This window comes from Lytechinus pictus, chromosome 5, assembly GCF_037042905.1.
Source record: "Lytechinus pictus isolate F3 Inbred chromosome 5, Lp3.0, whole genome shotgun sequence".
Lineage (NCBI taxonomy): Eukaryota > Metazoa > Echinodermata > Echinoidea > Temnopleuroida > Toxopneustidae > Lytechinus > Lytechinus pictus.
In genome coordinates, this window is record NC_087249.1 from 52,174,082 (window position 1) to 52,195,263 (window position 21,182).

Sequence of the window (21,182 nt, forward strand, 5' to 3'; positions counted from 1 at the left end):
GGTCTTTGGTCTGCCAATTTAGCATTCCGATTATTTTCTGACGTCTTGACCCCTTTACTTAGTAGCTCTCCATAGAATGGCGACTATCATCTACATCTTCACAAGTGTTCTTGTCTATGCCGGCAAGTTTTATGTCACATTTGCAGGTGTCTCTATAACGGAGGTGTGATCTACCGATGGGGGTGAGACCAATCACACAGCTCACCTTACCTTGGCGACCTTACCTTGGCGAATCCAAGAAGGGATTCGCCAAGGTTTCATGCGGCGAACATGTCCCAACCACTTGAGGTGACTTTGACTAAGGAGCGAGAATAAGCTGGGGATGCCAGCACTTACACTGAAGGGCGTCTGTATTTTTCACTTTGTCCTGTTTAATGTGCATGATACGTCCGAGGCAGCTGACATGGAATGTGTTTAGCCGCTTTTCTTGGTCGGCGTACGTTTTCAAGGACTAACTTCCGTACAGGAGCTTGGCCATGACTGACAGATTTTACTATTCCAGTGCTTATATACTTGTCCAGTGAAAGGGAGCTACATGTATGTAGTCGATCCAAGGTAGGTGAGGAGTCCACCACAAACAGACGAGTGCGTGCTGTTGATATAGATATCTGGAGGACAGTCAGTGTCTTGAGTCGATCAGGATTTCTGTCTCACAGGCTGATGGCTGATCCAAACTCCTTACGTGCACAGGACAGGCAGCTGTTATGTATGACTAGGTCTTGTACTCTCACCTCTTGAGAGGCAGGGGCGACATCGTTTCCGTACAACATTTCACGAATGAGATCCATCCTGACCATGGAACAGTCTTGGGGGAGCCTATCTTCTGCAGGAGGCTAAATAGTGCACTCCTGCTGACCAAGTCAATGGCTCTTGTCAGGAGGAAAAGTCCAATGATAATTATAAAGAAAGTTAATAAGTTAACTAATTTTTTGAAAAAATACAGAGTGATCACTTTTTTTTCAAATAATACTTTAAAGTCCTTTCACTGGAAAAGTATCGTTGGACAGAAATAAAAAAAGGATTAGAACTCCTGAAATCATAGCCCAAGCATTGAATGGTTTCATTCTAAAGTAAGCGGTTAATGACGAAATCTATCAACCATCTGACCATCTTAGACGTGACTTGACCTCGAACTAAAAATGGAGTGATTAAAAGAAATGAATCATTCTCACTGAAATCCCCTTACATGAGCTCCCATACATAATAGTAACCTTATTAGGGAGAGTACTTCTTCAAGGTTCGATAGTCTCGGGAAATATATATTTTTTCTTAATATGGCGTTTAGCGGCCATGTTCGATTATTTTGACCTGGAGATGATGATCATGATATATTGTAAAATTATTTAGAGAAATGGAATCAACATACCAAATAACTCGCGAAAAGAGGGATTATTCATGATTCTGGGACAAAAACGTGAGAATTAATAAAAGAAATGAGTATTCTCATACTGAAATCCCTTTACATTAGCTCTTACACTTATAAGCCACGGAAAGTAATTTTTCAAGATGGCGGTTGGCGGCCATATTGGATTTGATCTGAAGATTATCCTTTATGCAAAATTACAGCATGAATTGAATCAACATACCAAATGACTCACGAATAGAGTTATTATTCATGATTCTGGGGCAAAGGGTTCAAAAGTTGATATTTCAAGATGGCGTCATATGGCGGCCATCTTGGATTTGACCCGAAGATAACATTATATTGCAAAATAGAAAGCAGAAATGGATTCTACACACCCCAAAACCCCTAAACAGAGGTATTACTCGTCATTCTGGGGCAAGGGGATCAAGAGTCAATTTTTCAAGATGGCATCTGGCGCCATCTTGGATTTGACCTGAAGATGACCTTATATTGCAAAAATAATTCCAGAAATCGGTTCTACACACATCTAAACCCCTAAAACGAGTCATTACTCATCATTTTGTGGAAAGGGGTTCAAAAGTTAGGTTTTCAAGATGGCATCTGGGCGGCCATTTTGGATTTATGCAAATTAGCAAAATTGCCCAAACTGCAACTTTGGGCAACCAAGCTGAATTTGTTCTAGGACCCCATAGGAACACGAATCAAGAAAAAAACTTCATCGGAAAGAACATTTCTAGGTTGGTGTATTGAGCCTATGGGACTGTCAAATCGACTAATATTGAACAAACTATGTTTGTTTTTGTTTTTTAAGTAGCAACAGCATTTTTTACTCCATTTTTGGAAGCCATCTTGGATTTTCGAACACACCGGACAACTGACTGTCCTTGTAACTTGTCTCAATGTATTATTTGACCATTAAAACCATGGTCTAGACACCAAAATCATATCTCCCAGGTGGATATGATATGAGCTACTGTATGTCCATTTTAAGTATTAACAGCCAATTTAAACTCAATTTTTGGAAGCCATCTTGGATTTTTTGACACACCAGACCACTGGCTGTCCTTGTAACTTGTCCCGATGAATATCTTCACCATTAAGACTGTGGTCATTGAATAGAAACCAAATTTAAGCCACTTAAATAAGTAATTGATGAATTGTGGATTTTCAGCCTACGGCAACCATTCTGGATTTGCCAGGTACATGTACGCTTGAGTGCTAATATTCACTCTAACTTGTATCAATGAATTCGTTTACCCACTTGACCATGGAATATGAACTGAAGTAGGATTCTAGGGTGGATAATGACTGAGTTATATCCATTTTCAGTGAATGGCGACCATCTTAGACGCCATCTTAAAAATAACTACTTTCCCGTATGCGGATTTTGGTAGATTTTTAGTATGTTATTCCTGAGGTCAAATACTGCCAGAAACAGTTGAAAAATCATTTGTTGCAATTTGTTTCGGGTCAAACCATATATTGACCCGTCTACTACATGTATTAGATTTGACTGTATATCGTTTCACCAGGTGTTTTTTGTATGGAGGAATTGAAATTGAAGTAAAAATCAAATTAAAGTACACTGTATATTATTTTTTATGGTGATTTTTATTATTTTTTGCAATAGATGTACACATTTAATGTGATAGGAGCATGTTTTTTGGAATCTTGAAATCATTTTTCCATTTCCTGTAGGGACAGTTTGATTTTTGATATTGTAAAATATCTTATTTCTATGATTTTGTAACCATACCAATTTCTTTGATTTTTATTCACTTTGTCAATCACATTTCTTTTCTCTTTTCTACAGATATTCATGAGATATTTTTTATAACATTCCAAGCAAGTTCCATGTTTTACATGATGTTCATGTGCCTCCTCTTTCGATTGGCAACTAACCTTGGTCCATCACCCACTGAAGAAGTAAGGTCTCCTACATATTTCATGTCTTTGTATTTATTTACAACTAGAGATATTAAAGTTCCATATGAAGGGATAATAGGCAACTGTGCATCAGCCTGACTTCAGTGAATCTTGGGATTTGAGCCCAATCACCCCTCCCATAGATTAGTCTCAAGATTCAAGCCCAATCACCCCTACTAGAGATAAGTCTCAAGATTCAAGCCCAATCACCCCTCCTAGAGATAAGTCTTGAGATTCAAGCCCAATCACCCCTCCTAGAGATTAGTCTTTAGGTTCAAGCCCAATCACCCCTACAAGAGATTAGTCTCTAGATTAAAGCCCAATCTCCATCCATGCAAGAAGAGGAAGTGTCTCTTGGTCATGGATATGACCGTGAACTATGTAACCTGCCTGATTTGGGCTCCATTTTTTGATAGGGTGCGTTGATATGATATTATGAATGAATGAATTTTCAAGAGCCCAAATCACCATGCGCTTTCACTTTAAAACAAATAAGCAGGAAAAAAATTGCCAAATAGCATGTAATTGATCTTTTTTTAAACATTGACTCAGGAATGCTACTCAGGATTGTAATGTCTAAGTGAAGGCAGTGAAGCCTGTTAATTGTATCTTCATTATATTACAAATAATCTCAAACTGGACCCATCTTACAGAGAGCTACAATTGATCCAATCAATTGTAACTGTATGGAAATCCATCAGTGTCATAATTTTTTCTACAGGAAATTTGCAAAATGTCCTTTTTTTTTAAACAAAAGCGAACATAGCAAATTGTCAAGAAAACAATGAATAGAAGAATATACTTCATAATCTAGAAATAATTTTTAAAAAACATGCATTTCAGATGTGGGCGATGCTGGCTTTCCATAGTTGAGATTGATCAGATCAATCACAACTCTTTGTAAGACGGGACCACGGCTCTGTATCACAAAACTTTATGCTTGATAGCACATAATGATAAATAGAATCAAGTGTGAAAATCAGTGCAATGATCAAATGCAAAGTTTAATGTCATGGGACCTGTTTTCATGGGGATGTTTTGTCGAATTAGTAAAAGAGGATCATTTGAAAATCAAGCTGATGTAGACAGGCCTAATGGTTTTGTTTCACCTGCATATTATGTAAGATAAAGACCTTTCCTGTGGCCCGTTTCATAAACTTGTACATGTATTAATTTACAATAACAGTTATAAAGGCTACTGAAATCCTTCAATCTGATTGGCTGATAGAAAATTTGTTGTAGAAATTGTGTATTTATTAGTAACAAGTCTTTATGAAATGGGACCCAGGTGGTGACATTTACAGTGGTAGTGGTAAGAGGTCAATAACTGAGTTAAATTTGCATGCAAACACCATTTCTCTAGGAGAAAAAGTTAAAAGATTTATGCAAAATCTGTAGCTATATCAGATCTAACAGTGAGGACTAAATCTAATTCTTACTATCGACAATAACCAAACGTTTCCGGATGTAGCTGATGCCATCATAAACTTGGCTTGAAAGTATTAAAGAATAGTATATATATACAGAAAGAGGAATAACACAAGTGGCCAGTTTTACAATGATTCCTCCTCAGAATGTAAAGAGATTGTGAATCTGGTGTGAAAGCAGATGTGACTAGATTAGCACTAGCTACAGTAAGAGTAGATGGGTTGTTGATGGGTCACACATATCTGAACAAGAAATCGCATCGCACATTGTAGTGAATGGAAAATTCAAGCCTTGCACTTCATCTGGGAACTTTTGGTTATTGTCAATAGCGAGATTTAATTCCGGCCAAATCTTGTGATATTAGAAAATTAGAACTTTCCTTTTATCAAATTTCAAATTTGGTTTAATTAATCTTGCAGCTTTATCATCAAATTTTCGATATCAATTTTGAAAGACATTTGCTTGTTCTTCTGCTAATCACTATCTTTCATAGCACTGCTTTCTTGTTGGTTTTGGTTCAGTACTTGACAAATTGGATTGAAAAAACATTTTACTTTCAATGCTATTCACCCTGTACTTGTGTAATCTGCAAATTTAAAATTAATTTCACAATTTTGCACTAAATTTTCCTGACTTGTCACCTGCTTTCCCTTATCTGATCAATTTTTTCTTCTTTCATTTTCCTTCATTGTCCTAACCCTCCAATGCCTTTCCCTTGTATGATCATTGCTTTCCTTTTTTTTCTTATTCTCTCTTATTTCTTCTGTTACCTCACCTACTCCCAACTTCTTCTCAACCCCATCCACGCTTTATTCTGCCTCGTTTTAACTTTTCTCCCTCCTCTGAACACACCCTATCTTCTACCCTTCTGCATACTTGAGCCCCTCTCCCTGTGATACTCTCTCCACCCTCCTACCATAATGGTTTCTCCTTCCACCCCTCCCCTTCTCCCACTCCTCTTCCCTTCCCATCTCAAACCACCTTCTTTAATTTCCTCATACCCTCCCTCCTTCCTTTCACCCATCCTTCTCTCAACCCCCTCTCTCTCTCTCTCTGTTGTTCCCTCTCTCCTCGCCGTCCACTTTCCCTACTACCCCTTACCCCTCCCATTTTCCAATCCCATCCCACCTTCCATTGCAACCATTCTCTCAGGAGCGGCACATTCTTTTTAAAAAGCTTGCCCTTTTCTTCACAAACTTGGTGGCGTTTATCTCTGCTCTATACTTCTTCTTCAGACATAACTGGTACTGTGAACCCGGAGGTAAGATTACTCAACAGGGCCATGTTTCATGAAGCAAATAATCACTTATTTTCACTGACTAATTTGTTCTGAGCCAATCAGATGCAAGGATTTCAGTAGCTTGTAACAGTAATCAGTGAAAATCACTGACTATTTGTTTCATGAAATGCTCTCCTGATTTTCCAAAGATGGGGAGAGTTAATGCAAATAATTCCTAAGAAGGCCTCATGCAGGTTCATGTATGGTGTATTAAACAAAGCTCAACAACACTTTTATAGTACTACTCAAACACAAAGGCCCGAATTCACAAAGGTGGTTTTGAAAACCCACGGTTGAGTCCATGGTTTATGCAGATTTCCTGGCGCACTGTGACAAAAGCGCGCATCAGCATTGGACATGTTTTATACACGCGCATGATACGCGCTAAATTAAGCGTAATTTACAGGAAATCTGCATAAACCATGGACTCAACTGTGGGTTTTCAAAACCACCTTTGTGAATTCGGGCCAAAGAGACCAATCCCCCATATCATCATAATAAACATGGATTTTAAATCATGAAGACTGTCAAAATATGGGCATAAACTTGTGACTTTATCATGATTTTCATTATGATGTCCCTTTTCTGTCCTACCAACCTGGAGAAAAGTTATTCTGTGCAGTATTTTTAGCCAGACAAAAAAAGTGGGGGGGGGGGGTGTTCCCTTTCCAACACTTATTGTCACTGTTAACTTCATTGACTTTGTATAGTGTACACAAAATGTTTCTGAGCTTTGGTGTGTTATTTTGCCTTGCAGTGTCTGAATACACTAAATGCATGATATCATTTAAATAATCATTTCATCACCGAATGATATGGAGAATTCTCCCATTTTCTCTGGACTTATCTCTTATCACTTATCAGTATTTGCTCTTTTGTATAATGCACTTTTTGTCGCAGAGGTAGTAATTTAAGATATTTCATACATGTACATACAATATTTTTATCGTCCTGTTCAGAAATGAAATCTTCAGTAAAAATCTTGAAAGAAAGATAGAAAGGATTGGCCCAAATTGGGGAGTTGTCTCTTATTTCATTAAAATGAATAGAAAATATTCCCACTTTCTTATCGTTTGTCCAACTTGGATCCTATTCATTTGAAACATAGACTTTGCTTTTAAAATTTACATGGATTCACATTTATAAATCATTTTAATATGAGTTCATTTTATATATACCATATATGTCTATGTATTCAGGTAGTCATATATTGTTGAAATGTGTTTTGCTGCTTTTAGTTTCATTAAATTCATCAAAATATTGTTTCATGTTTACTGGCCATACCATGTTATAATATGTGTAATATCTTTATGAATTGTTGGCTTACACAATGTATATATACATGCATGAGACAAATCTGCGAGGGCATTAGTAAGAATTATCCACACAAGGTAATAGTTCTTTAACACCCAAGGTGGTAGCCCTGATTGTTTGGACTGTTTCAAAGTTTATGAGTGTAGGTAAGTCTTGCCCAAACAAATCATGTATTATTTGTTTTATAAAATGGATCCGTGTTATTTGATAATTCATCTTCATGCCAAATCCATGCCCAGTGAAATACTTTACTAATGACTGGTTTAATTTACACAAAATATGTGCCTGGTCATGTGCCTGCGCAATCAATCATCACTTCATCATCTTATTTCACCTTATATTAAATCTATAATAAGCTAGGTTTTGATGTATTTATTTGTCTGCTTTGTTAATCAGTCAATTTAGCTCAGGGGGACTGGAAGAAGCAGGGGGAAGGGGCTATATATATCTCGTATTCACCTATGTACTTGTACACATAAAAATTTGTTTTCAATATATATTTCACCTATGGAGGAAGAATTATTATGACTGTTAAATTGATTTGTGGGCATTGACTTTTATATCTCTCTCTGTGTCTGCATCTGTCTCTCTACCTTTCTCATATGTGTCTATATGTCAATTAATCTTCCTTTCAATATTTACTCCTGCTTCTGATTTCAGTATACAGTTTATTTGCCCTGTGTGAATACCTGGTAGTCATCACAAATATCATCTTTCACATCGTAGTATCGTCATACTTTGAGGACAGAGAGCTCAGACTCGGATGCAGGATAAACAGCAAGAAATGAACAGTAAGAACCAGGGAAAAAATTACATGGGGGCTCGGGCGACTTTGCCCCTGAAATGCTCAAAACAGCCCTGGAAAATCCCCTTTCACTGAAAAGTTAAAGCTCATCCAATGTTGCAGATTTAGGCAGTAGGTTGTAAAAAGAAATCCATGAAAAGAAAATATTAATATTTTTGCCTGGTAAGAACAGACCCCCAGTCATTGTAATGACTATATTTAACGAAATCAAACAAAATGGCCAACAATGTCAGTCAGTCTGCAAGCCCCTGTGTTAATGACCAAATGAGCAAGATTTATCCAAGTCCTCTCGTGGCTGAATTCATATCCAAGCAAAATCTCGTGAATTGTGAGACTTTTTTCTCAAAGAATTTAACCATTTTCTCTTTGAGTAAAATTGATTATTCTTGTACCATGGAAAAGAGTTACTCTTTTGTATTGCTTATTTCTTTTGAATAAAATGTAATGATAAATAAGTGAATTTCAGGCCTGAAAAGATGCCTCCAACAGAGTTTTCTTTGTCTGTTTTCTCTTGCAAATTGTGCAAAATTTTGTGTTTTAGGCACAAACATTATTTATATCAGAATGCTCAAACTCTCTACTTTCATACAATGTGACTCTTAAAAAGTGACACCTTTTAGATGGGTCAGCAGCCAGCTTTTTCCATCAAAATGCAAGACGAGATTTCTGAAATTTCTGAGTAGCATAAATCTAGAGCTCTGATTGGCTGAATAAAGTTTTCAAAACAACAGGCGCGGGTAATTTGAAGAGATTACCACATGGTGAGTGTGACCTTGCTGAGGCCCAGTGTGGGGAACATTGGAATTTGCGTGGGTGTGTGGTCTCTATGACCAATCAGAGCGCAGTATTTTTGGTTTTGAGCTACTAAATGTACTTGGCCTATGCAAAGCTGGCTGCTGACCCATCTAAAATATCTCTTGTTATAAAAATTATATCATATTAAAGCTTAGATCTTCAGCTTTATCATAATCTAAAATCATTTGGGCCCAGACAGAAATTAAGTGTAAAGACAACAACTTTTGTTGCATGAAAATAATCATTTTGTTTCATGTTTTAGATCATAAGTTTCCCCTATATTGCAACATTAAAAAAAAATTTCAAACACATGACCTGAAAGACTGATTTTTGTCTCGCCTGTGTAGCGGAGCGAGACATAGGTATCACTATTTCCGGCGTCGTCGTCGTCGTCAACAATTGTGTTGTACACCCAATAACTTTCTATAGATTCGAGGTGGGATCACCAAATTCATACCAGAGGTCCATCTCCTAAAGGCACAGGTCAAGTTCGAATATGAGTCGAATTTGAATAAGGTCAAAGGTCAATGAACTTTCCATGACTGGCACTGTGCTGTGTTGTACACATAATAACTTTCTATATCTTCGAGGTGGGATCACCAAATTCATACCAGAGGTCCATCTCCTGAAGGCACAGGTCAAGTTCGAATATGAGTCGAATTTGAATAAGGTCTAAGGTCAAAGGCCAATGAACTTTCCATGACTGGCACTGTGCTGTGTTGTACACACAATAACTTTCTATATCTTCGAGGTGGGATCACCAAATTCATATACCAGAGGTCCATCTCCTGAAGGCACAGGTCAAGTTCGAATATGAGTCAAATTTGAATAAGGTCTAAGGTCAAAGGCCAATGAACTTTCCATGACTGGCACTGTGCTGTGTTGTACTCATAATAACTTTCTATATCTTCGAGGTGGGATCACCAAATTCATAACAGAGGTCCATCTCCTGAAGGCACAGGTCAAGTTTGATTATTATTTGAATTTGAATAAGGTCAATGAACTTTCCATGACTGGCACTGTGCTGTGTTTTACACACAATAACTTTCTATAGCTTCGAGGTGAGATCGCCAAATTCATAACAGAGGTCTATCTCTTGAAGGTACAGGTCAAGTTCGAATATGAGTCGAAATTTAATAAGGTCAAAGGTCAATGAACTTTCCATGACTGGCACTGTGCTGTGTTGTACACATAATAACTTTCTATATCTTCGAGGTAGGATTGCCAAATTCATACAAGAGGTCCATCTTTTGAAGGTGCAGGTCAAGTTCAAATGTGAGTTGAATTTGATTAAGGTCAAAGGTCAATTAATTTTCCATGACTGGCACTGTGCTGTGTTGTACACACAATAACTTTATATAGCTTCGAGGTGGGATCGCCAAACTCATAACAGAGGTCCATCTAAGTCATATAGCATAGTTTTGACATGCAGTCTCTTCATGACTGCAATATGCAGGCGAGACAACGCTTGGAGTTTGCCTTGTTCTTCTTTATAAAGATACCAAAACATGAAATTTGGTCAATATTTAAAGCAGCAATGGCAGAATAAAAAGAGGTGTTTTGGTCCGCACCAAGCTCATTAACAATGCAAAAACACTATAGTCATGAATATCACTTGGATAAAAGAAGCTACTTTTTCAGGGCTTGCCGACTGACTGATGTGTTTTTATGTTTAAATGAAAATTATGTGTCATATGATTTTTGGGCGGAAAAGGAGTATTTGCCTAGTTTAGGGCAAAGTATGCATGTCAGTATCAATAGACAGGTCTTCTTCTGAGTTATTTTTATTGATGAATGCCCCCCCCCCCCAGCATGCTTATCAGCAATGGGGCAATCCCTTACAGTATGTTTGTCCCCTCTTATAATGTCTGGCACCTGAAATGATATCTCTGTTTTCTAGTTTAGACGGAATGTGACAATGCTCTAAAATTATCATGACTTGAATAGTTTATGGAGTGATGTTAGAATGGAGATAAATGGCTTTTGAACTTACAAAAAGATTGATTATTTTTATGGAATTGCCAAATGTTCAGAATACTCAATTTTGCAGCATGTTATGCCATTGACACGAAAACTATACTGATTTATATCTATTCTAACTAAGCTAAGCTAATTGATTTTTGGATTGTGATTTCAGAAAAGGTTTTATCTTGTCAAAAACAAGATAAATATGAAATTTATATCTTTGCACTATTTTTCTTCAACTGGCACATATGGATAATTAGCATTCAAGGCTAAACCATGGAATTGGTAATAATAAAGCTTAAAAATACATGTAAATTAGTTCATCTGTCTTCTCTCTTTCTTACAATTATAGAATGTAATACCTTAGTAAAAAAATCTTAAAATAAATAGGTTCATCTTTTTCTATCTTTCTTACATTTATAGAATGTAATACCTCAGTCACGTTTGCTCTGCAGCCGCCATACAGTGAGTAAAAAACAGCCATCTTATTCATTTTTGTCTCGCCTGCGTAGCAGAGCGAGACTATAGGCGCCGCTTTTCCGACGGCGGCGGCGGCGTCAACATCAAATCTTAACCTAAGGTTAAGTTTTTGAAATGACATCATAACTTTAAAAGTATATGGACCTAGTTCATGAAACTTGGACATAAGGTTAATCAAGTATTACTGAACATCCTGCTTGAGTTTCAGGTCACATGACTAAGGTCAAAGGTCATTTAGGGTCAATGAACTTAGACCATGTTGGGAGAATTATTTTCAAAATCTTAATCGAAGGTTAAGTTTTTGAAATGACATCATAACTTAGAAAGTATATGGACCTAGTCCATGAAACTTGGGCATAAGGTTAATCAAGTATTAGTGAACATCCTGCTCGAGTTTCAGGTCACATGACCAAGGTCAAAGGTCATTTAGGGTCAATGAACTTTGGTCAAGTTGGGGGTATTTGTTGAATTACTATCATATCTTTGAAAATTTATGGATCTAGTTCATGAAACTTGGACATAAGGTTAATCAAGTATTAGTGAACATCCTTCCTTAGTTTCAGGTCACATGGCCAAGGTCAAAGGTCATTTAGGGTCAATGAACTTTGGCCAAGTTGGGGGTATTTGTTGAATTACCTTCATAACTTTGAAATATTTTATGGATCTAGTTCATGAAACTTGGACATTAGGTTAATCAAGTACCACTGAATATCCTGTGCGAGTTTCAGGTCACATGACCATGGTCAATGGTCATTTAAGGTCAATGAACTTTGGCCGTGTTGGGGGTCTTTGTTAAATTACCATCCTAACTCTGAAGGTTTATGGATCTAGTTCATAAAACTTGGACATAAGAGTAATCGAGTATCACTGAACATCCTGTACGAGTTTCAGGTCACATGACCATGGTCAAAGGTCATTTAAGGTCAATGAACTTTGGCCGTGTTGGGGGTATTTGTTGAATTACCATCCTAACTCTGAAGTTTATGGATCTATTTCATAAAACTTGGGATATAAGAGTAATCAAGTATCACTAAACATCCCCTGTGAGTTTTAGGTCACAAAACCAAGGTCAAAGGTCAGTTAAGGTCAATAAACTTAGGCCATGTTGGGGTAATTGTTGAATTGCCATCATAACTTTGAAAGTTTATGGATAGAGTGAATTAAATGTGGACATGGGTGTATTTGACAAGTCTTAAGTCACCGTTCAAATGTCATCTATGGTCAATGAACGTGGTATTATGTCATATGAATGATGTGTTTGTGAATGATTATTTTATAGTAGTTTTCAAAGTTAGCACTGCTGCTATATTAAATTGCGTAATGCAGGCGAGACTGCCAGAGGCGTTCCACTTGTTATTCAAACCACCTATATGTAGCTGGTACAAAAAAATGTTAAGACGGCTGTTTTTTACTCGCCGTATGGCCGCCGTAAAACAAATGTGACCGAGGTATAACTGATCCATGTGTGTACCAGCAAAGTATGACATTTGAAGAAGATGAATTGTTGAAGGTCCTTTTACTTGAAAATTCGACATGTGACCTTTACTATGAAACAATGTGAAAAATGTTGGTAACCGTTAACAAAAATATATCCTAGCTCTGCTTCCAATGTATTTTTCAAGTTTATGTGGACTTTAAAATTGTGTTCACACTTTCTTCAGCCCAAACTTAATCAAGAAGGGTTTCTTGTTTCATCTTGTTTCATAAAAAAAAACTGTCTAGTATTCGATCGCAGTTGCTTAGAGTATTGTATCATTTCATTGGGAAATATTGTGATTACATTTTAGCAATGAGTCACATTTAAATCAACATACTGGTAGGTTCATGGTTGTGATCTGTGAATACATTGGTTCTCAAACATTTGGACTACATTTATATCAAGATAATGTATGAGACCTTGTGAGTACTTTGATGAGTGAGTGTTGTACATATAATTAATAGATGAATCACAAAGCGTTAATCATGAAACCAAAGTAAAATTGCAAGCTCTAAAGAAACATATATCAGGACTGAAGTCACAGAGGCATTCATTCATTCCCATTTTTCATGACCTTGCATGAGTTGCATAAGTATGTTGTGCATGTATTAGAGTGATATTTGTGTATCTCAATATGAACATTGGAATCCATTTAACCTCATTGTCCTGTGTATTATGAATGCAAGGTTGCTAGCTAGGGATGACATAAGAAGCACAGTTTTCATTCATGTTCTTAATTTCCATTGTAGATGGGGTGAGAACATGGCTCATACATGTACGTAGTGCCTGGAAAGAATGATGTCAATTTGTAGCAGTCCACTGTAATGTCAAAGTGCAAACCTAAAACTCCCTAATGATTGACAATAGTGGAGAATGGTTAAAGCTATGTCATCAAGCATTAGGGTCGTGTGCACTTTAGATGGATTATCTTGCCTGATGAATTTTAAATGCTCTTGTTATATATATTTTGACCTATGAGCACTCTCCCATATTTCTTACATTTCTATTTTTATTCACCACAGCTTGATATGAATCTACAGTATCAACATCCATGACTTAAGGAAAGATATCGGGTGACAAGCCTCTCTGTGATCTTCACAGAGAACTTTGCTCTGAGCCAATCAGAGGAAAGGATTTCATTAGCTTTTAACAGATAGTCGTTGAAAATCACTGACCATTTGTTTCGTGAAATGCCTCCCAGGATTCCGAGGATGATACCGTGCAAGGCAGGTGAATGGAAATAAAAGCATAACAAGAGAGTTTTTCACAAGGCTGTCCATTGGCTCAATACACACAAGTTTATGCCTGATTGTTGATATGTACCTAGTGCTTTTGGGACTCACCTCTAACCTCCACTGGAGTTTCACCAAGGTGGGACAAAAATTTATATTATACTTATAAATTTTTTATAGTTAATGAAGTTTGTCAAGAGAATTTATTTCTACAAAATGGGATATCAACTTTAACTGATGGGGGTTAAAAGAGTTTGAGAGGCTGATTTAGCACTCAAGAATATGTTCAAGTGTCATGTATAGTTGTGTGTAACTTATACATAGTTTATGAAACATATCCAGTATGGTTAAGAAATTAAAAAGGCAGACAAAAAATGTTCAAAGTATTACTTAAAGGGGAATCCAACCCAAATAAAAACTTGTTTTTATAAGGAAAAGAAAAATCAGACAAGTTGATAGGTGAAAGTTTGAACAATATTGGACAAACAATAAGAAAGTTATGAATTTTTAAAAGTTATAAATATTGGTAATCACTATACCCATGGAGAGTTCAAATTGGCCGCATATGGGAAGTCATAGTGATGTAAGGCAAGGACTACTCTTCCATGTACTCCAATACATATTATGGCTAAAATGTCATTTTCCCCAAAAGTTTTAGTTCAAATTAGATTTTTCTTTCATGAGGACAATATACTACCTGGGTTATATTTAGATTACTGCCCCAGGGGAATGGGTACTTAGGAGAAAACCACAATTATCCCTGATAATAAAGTACATGGCCTATGGGAAAGTTGTCCTTGCCCCTTGTCATAATTTACTCACTCAGTTGCCAATTTGAAATCTATATAGTATTAGTGATCTCTATTTTAAAGCAGCTATAACTTTCTTATTGCTTGTCCGATTTCTTTCAAACTTTCACCATTCTGTTTAATTTATTTTTCTCCTTCACAACACAACATTTTATAGCCAAGGCTGGATTCCCCTTTAATGCTGAAAGTATCTGATAATTACGTATCACCTCTTGCCATTCATTGTGATACATTTCACCGTGTTTTTCCCCTTTTTTATTTATTTCTGTTATTATTTAAAGGCTGAATGGTTTTAGCAGTTGCATTGCAGGAAAATCGGATTATTTTCTCTTGTGTATATTTTTCAAACATATTTTCTTTGTCGCAGCCAAAAATTATGCCTCATCAGAACTTTGTTGCAGTTGGCATTGTGTCTGATGACAAAAGCTTGCCTGGCATTGCAACGAATATTACTGACTATGCTCTGGAATATAAGGTAGAGTTTACTTCAAGTTCAAGAAATTATGTTGTTTATAGCATGGGCTTAGAAGAGAAATAGTGTGTTGACAATGGAAACACTGTAGGAATGTTGCCTGACATAGCAGTTATCATGGCATGCACTATGCAAAGTAGGATAGACCAACCACCCTTTCACACGGTAAAAAAAAAACGTAATTTGAATGATGATTCTAAAATAAGGCTAATGACGAATATGTAGAACGTGTGAAACCAAACTAGAACATGATTAGAATCACGAACGCTAATCACAGTCACGATTACATCAGCAATCATCATTACAATGATGATTCAAGATTCACGTGTGAAAATTTCCTTAGAGAGTTGTATGGGTTTAAATGGCTTCACACAGTAAAATTGTATGGGATTGCCAGAGGTGCCTCTGAAATTACAGCAGCCACTGTATGCAACGTACTATGCAATGATATGAGGTACAGATTTTAATAGATCAAGACACATTGCAGGGATATTTGGAGAAAGTAGCCCATTTCTTGAGGCTGAGGCTGATACAGAGGCTAATTAATAAAGAAAATGCAAAGAGGGGAAGAGGGAAAGAGACTAATTGGATATAAATTTTATGAATAGAGAGAGAGAGAGAGAGAGAGAGAGTGAAAGAGGGGGATAGAGGGAGAGAGAGAGAAAAAAGAATGTTACACTTCCTATGGACTTGATTTCTTAATAGTTAAGAATATGAGTGTATATATAGATGAAGGATTTTTACAAGCTAATATCGATGTATGTCCCATTTAGTGTGCTATTTTGCAAATTTTTATATAGCTTTAGGTTAGATTTTTATGTATGAAATTGTTGTTATGCACAATGTTTGTTGAAAATGATCATGTGCTGTAATTTATTTAGGTTTGGTAATATGAAATTCTTAATTTATGAAGACTATAGAGTTAATTGATACATTATAGATGAACTGCGTATGTTCACTTTAAGCAAACAGTATTTCAATATGAACAAATGTAGTTAATGGGCGTCTAAATTGTAAGATTAAAGAGTTATTGACATCAGTTATTATGGACAGTAGATTCTAATGTGCTGACCCAAGAAAGAAAATTGAAGAAATATATATTATGTTACTTTAATAGTGGAGCCAGGAACTCCCTTTTCCAGCAGGCAATGTTCTGCTTCTCAACTTTACACAACTTTCCAGCAAACAATGTTCTGCTTCTATTCTTTACACATGGCAAAAGATGATTACTTTCGTCATATGAGGTAATGTTTTGAACATGCATTAATAATAATGGCATGAAATTGCATGGATAAGTACCTAGCTTGTGTAGAATCGTCATGAAATCTGACAATATTGTTTTAAGTGGAAAAGGAAGGAGGAGGAGGAAGAGAGGAAGTAGAACAAGAAGGAGGGGGAGGTGAGGAGTGGGAAGATAACTAAACATGAAAATATATATGTATTCTTAGGAATAACCACACATTACATATCTGGGCTATGACCCCATGTTGGAATAAATTGCACTTAAATATATTTTTCATCAAAAGTATCTTATTTTGAGCTCATACCAAGTATATGAATAATTAGTTTTGAGACAAAACTGAATTGTCGGCAAATCGTGATCCATTGTAAGACTTCTATGATATCTTGATGATTGTGAATTCATCAATCTTTATACCTGTAATGGGCTTGTGATTGCAATGAATTTTAACTACCAAAATATATATATGATAATTTAAATCCCTGCTTATATGATTTTAAATGTTTGAATATTCATATCACTTCCTGAATCATTTCTTTTTCTTCAACTGGGTAGCAGAATAGTCATGAAGTGTAAGGTAGGCTTAACAAAGCAAATGTCAATGGAACCTGAATTCAAATAACAGGGAAAAAGTTTGGATTGTCCTGTTAATTACTATTAGCATAAGTATTCTTGCCAAATCATGTCATTTTAATATAACCCATCATGAACTGAAATAAATCTAAATTTAATTCCTTTGCAATAATTAGCTGCTATTTAAAATTGAAGGTGCAATGCATTATGATATTTTTATGAACCAAACAATTCTTAGGATTATTTTGAGGGGTGTACATGTATATGAAGTGATATTATCTCTTCTGTGTTTTGCTGCAAGTATTGCATCAAAAGCCAGATCCCCTGACCAATGTCATAATTTTTTCTGCAGAAAATTTGCAAAATGTCCTTTGTAAACAAAGGAGAACACCCCAAATTGTCAAGAAATCAATTTATGGGTATGCATTCATATCTAGAATTTTTTTTTAAACACACATGCATTTCATATGTTGACTTTGCTGGCTTTCCATGGTTGCGATTGATCGGATCAATCCCAACTCTTCGTAAGATGGGCCCTAGGTCATATTAGTTTCCAGGATTAAGACGTCATCATAAAAATGAATACGATTTATTAATTCTACTATAGAAATGCTTGAAGAAAGTTGTGTTTTTGTCTGGTCACATTTATTTCCAATCAAGTAAACTTTTTAAAACAAATAGAATACTTATATACCTCTATTGTAGTGTGTGTTAAATTGTCCTAGTACCCATACCACCTTCTCAGTATTATGAACTTATTACAGTTAATGTGTAAATATTTAGTAAACATAAGTTTACCACTTAATGGATAAGCAGGGAATTCCTTTGGTTAAGGAAGACCTCGGAAAATAAAGAGTGTTTTTTTTTCATACTTTTTTTTGACAGGTACACACATACCTTCTGCCAGTTTGCATGTCATTTCTTCCCCTCATTATTTCATGTTTATCATGAAATACTGAAAACTCATTACATTTACAAGAGTAATCATGTTTAAGTATAATTGCATATAAAGTGTACTTTTCTTATGAAATGGCAATATATGGTATTTTAGGGGTGCTGTTGAGCAGTGGCAAAGTCCCAAAAGTTTTAGGTTCAACTCCCACTTTAGAACTAATTTCTTTTGGCAAGACATATGAGGACAAAGTTACCATCACTTGTGACTTTTGTTCAATGGGATATCTAAATGTTCTAATTCAAAGCTATTTTGCTAAACTAGTTATATCAAATTATTTTTTCAAATGATTTCTACAGATGCATGTAAAGTTGAATCTCTTGAGATCATAGCAAGAGAAATATGAATTATGAGATTTGACGATAAGATCTGAATAACTTGTCTGGCATAATCTGGTTTAAAATTATTACAGTTATTAGATTCACATGATATACCTGATCATAATTGACATCTGTTGTCTAGAATTCTTATAAAGCTGAGCATTCGTTATTCATTGTTTCTGCCAAATTAAGAATATCTATTATTATATTTTCTCTCTTAAGTGTAGCATTTTAAAACTTGGAATGAATTGCTTATCTTCAATTCCCAAACTGAGTCAGAATTGTACATTATTAACAATTTGAATCATGATATGTATGTGGCAAGTGATGCATTTTATACAGGGTCAAATGTTGTAATGAATAGCCACAGACCTACTACCTGGTCCAGAAACAGATACTGTTTTTGTAATGCCACCAGCACTCGGCAATCCAAAAATAAAAAAAATTGTGCCATTTTGCTACACATTTATATATATATATATATATGATGCATGTGCAGATTCTGCAGAAAGGTAGATTGTGTACTGTACTTGTTTTTCCTTTTTTTTTGATAGGTAATCAAAGAGGTCTGATTATACTAAAGACATTGTGCTTCTGTTTATGTTTTTGCTGTTTGAACAACGACAACCACAAAATGATAGAAAGAACTATGCATTGATACACAATAGGCTGATTGGTATGAAACAGGGTTAGAATTATGTGAGGTATACATGCAATTGTTCAAATTCTATGGAATATACTTTTCATCTTTGTGAATGACCAAATAAGAACATTGAAAGGCAATTTGAGCTGAAAATTACAAGAAAAAAAGAATTTGTATTTGTATTACAATTTTGATGGAATCTGTCTCTAGTACAATTTGTGGACATGATTGATAATTGATTTTATATGTGAAGTGGATAAGTATTATCATTACCATGTCTGTAATCTGCTTGTGTGGTGTGATATAATGAATATGATGCTGTGAGTCATTAGTTGAAGTCTGTAGAAAAGATTGTCATTTTAAACATTAGAAATATATTTATCATATAGCTTTAAAGTTAGTGCAATGATGTGTATTGAAATAGTAGAATTTAACTAATCATTATTTTATTGAAATGCCAAATATAGTCTCCTGCACGTAGTATGATATATATTCTTGCCGTTTATATACAAGGGTCATGTGTAAGTTGATGATCTTCCATTTTGTTTTGGAAAGATTTGTTTTTGGCTGATTTTGTAACAACCTGTGCCCCATAACACAAAACATAAAGATCAGTCGTAAGCTCATTTCTACATTTTATTGTACATAATGATCAATGTAATCGATCATAAAAATCTGCCCTGCAATTAATTACCTAGCTTTGTGTTATGGGGCCTTGGTATATAAAATGTGTCTACCATTTTATGTTCCAACTAATACAGTATACATGTATAACAAAGTAAAGTGAACAAAGATTTTTTAAACAATAAATGTTTATGTAATCTAAAACCATGTTAATTATTTATGCTGTATTTTTTGTGAGTGACACATTGTAATTTGTACTCCATAATCTTATTGATTACTATACTGATGCACATGTGTTATATTCCACATGAGATTAGGAAAATGAAAGTTTAAGCCGATCTTGCTATGATATGGCAACCTACAGATCGACAGGATTCGGTTGAAATGAACAGGAGAGAGAGCAACAGATAGTTTGTAAGAGTAAAATATGTCTTGTTAACTTTACTTCCACATGCTGCTGTTAGTATGTCTGGTTTACAAACTCCTAATCACACTCAACCAACGACAGAGTGCTGTGTCATTAATGCTCTTCCAGTTTTCATACAATACAAAATGATTTTTCTGATGGAGAAGATAGAAGTGCCTGCTTACAATGTTGTTACTGCCCTGCTCTTGATTTCAACTGAGTCCTATCCAACCCTCTACCAATCTAGTGATCAGGATTTCAGATAATGGGAGTGGAACGCCCTCTTTAGACCTTTGTTAAACACCCCCCCCCCCTTTGCCATTTTGCATAAAAGTTATTTACAGAAACTTAACTATCAATGAAAAGGGGGTTCAGCAGCCAATCGCAATCAAGCTTTCCATGGTTAAAAGCTTAGACAATAAGGTTTTATGCAATGGAACCCAGGTCTGATGCTTTGTCACATTTGGACCATTAGAAAAACCATCAGCTTTCATTGTGAAAAAGATCTGCTTGTCCCAGATTGTGGAGAGAACTGTAGTGTAGACCAAATAAAAAAGAAAGCTTTTTAGAATTGTGACGGGGATGGGTTCCACAACATAAAAATCTATTGTCAAAAGCCCTTCATGACAAAGCAGACTCTGTCGAAAATCGGTGAATCAAAACAACACTTTGGTCCTGGACTCTAGACAAACGTTTTATTTGCAATTTTTTTTTCTTTGGCTCAGAATCTTATGACTCAGCTTTCCCAGTTCACTTACGTTCTACAAAGACATTTCACCTGTTCATTACGATTTGACAGGCATTTTCAATAGGTTTTCCATGTTGTATAATCCGTCACCTTCAAGTTGCAAAAAAACTTGCTAATATGTACCGTAACATCGGTTCATTTAGCTTAAGAGTCTAGTAATGACTTTATCCACAAGAGAAAGGCATCCAGATGGTATAAACTTCCCATCAAAGTTGACAATATTGTTCAAAAAAGATCACATCCATAGCAAAAAGTGAAAATGACAAATACAGTGTATGTTCTAATCATATTAATCTGGCACCACCCCCTTTATAGCCTGCTAATTCAA

The 21,182-nt window shown here is 35.7% G+C and overlaps 1 protein-coding gene across 1 annotated transcript in view; it reads left to right on the forward strand.

Moving 5' to 3' along the window:
• The window catches only part of LOC129261285 (post-GPI attachment to proteins factor 2-like), a 34,413-nt gene extending 15,189 nt beyond the window's left edge, over positions 1–19,224 (forward strand). Inside the window, exons 4-8 of the mRNA XM_064099228.1 lie at positions 3,180–3,292; positions 5,873–5,981; positions 7,974–8,104; positions 13,858–14,450; positions 15,039–19,224. Coding sequence (XP_063955298.1) covers positions 3,180–3,292; positions 5,873–5,981; positions 7,974–8,101 — 350 coding nt within the window. The 3' untranslated portion in view covers positions 8,102–8,104; positions 13,858–14,450; positions 15,039–19,224. The remainder of the gene's footprint in view (positions 1–3,179; positions 3,293–5,872; positions 5,982–7,973; positions 8,105–13,857; positions 14,451–15,038) is intronic.
• The last annotated feature ends 1,958 nt before the right edge of the window (positions 19,225–21,182 follow it).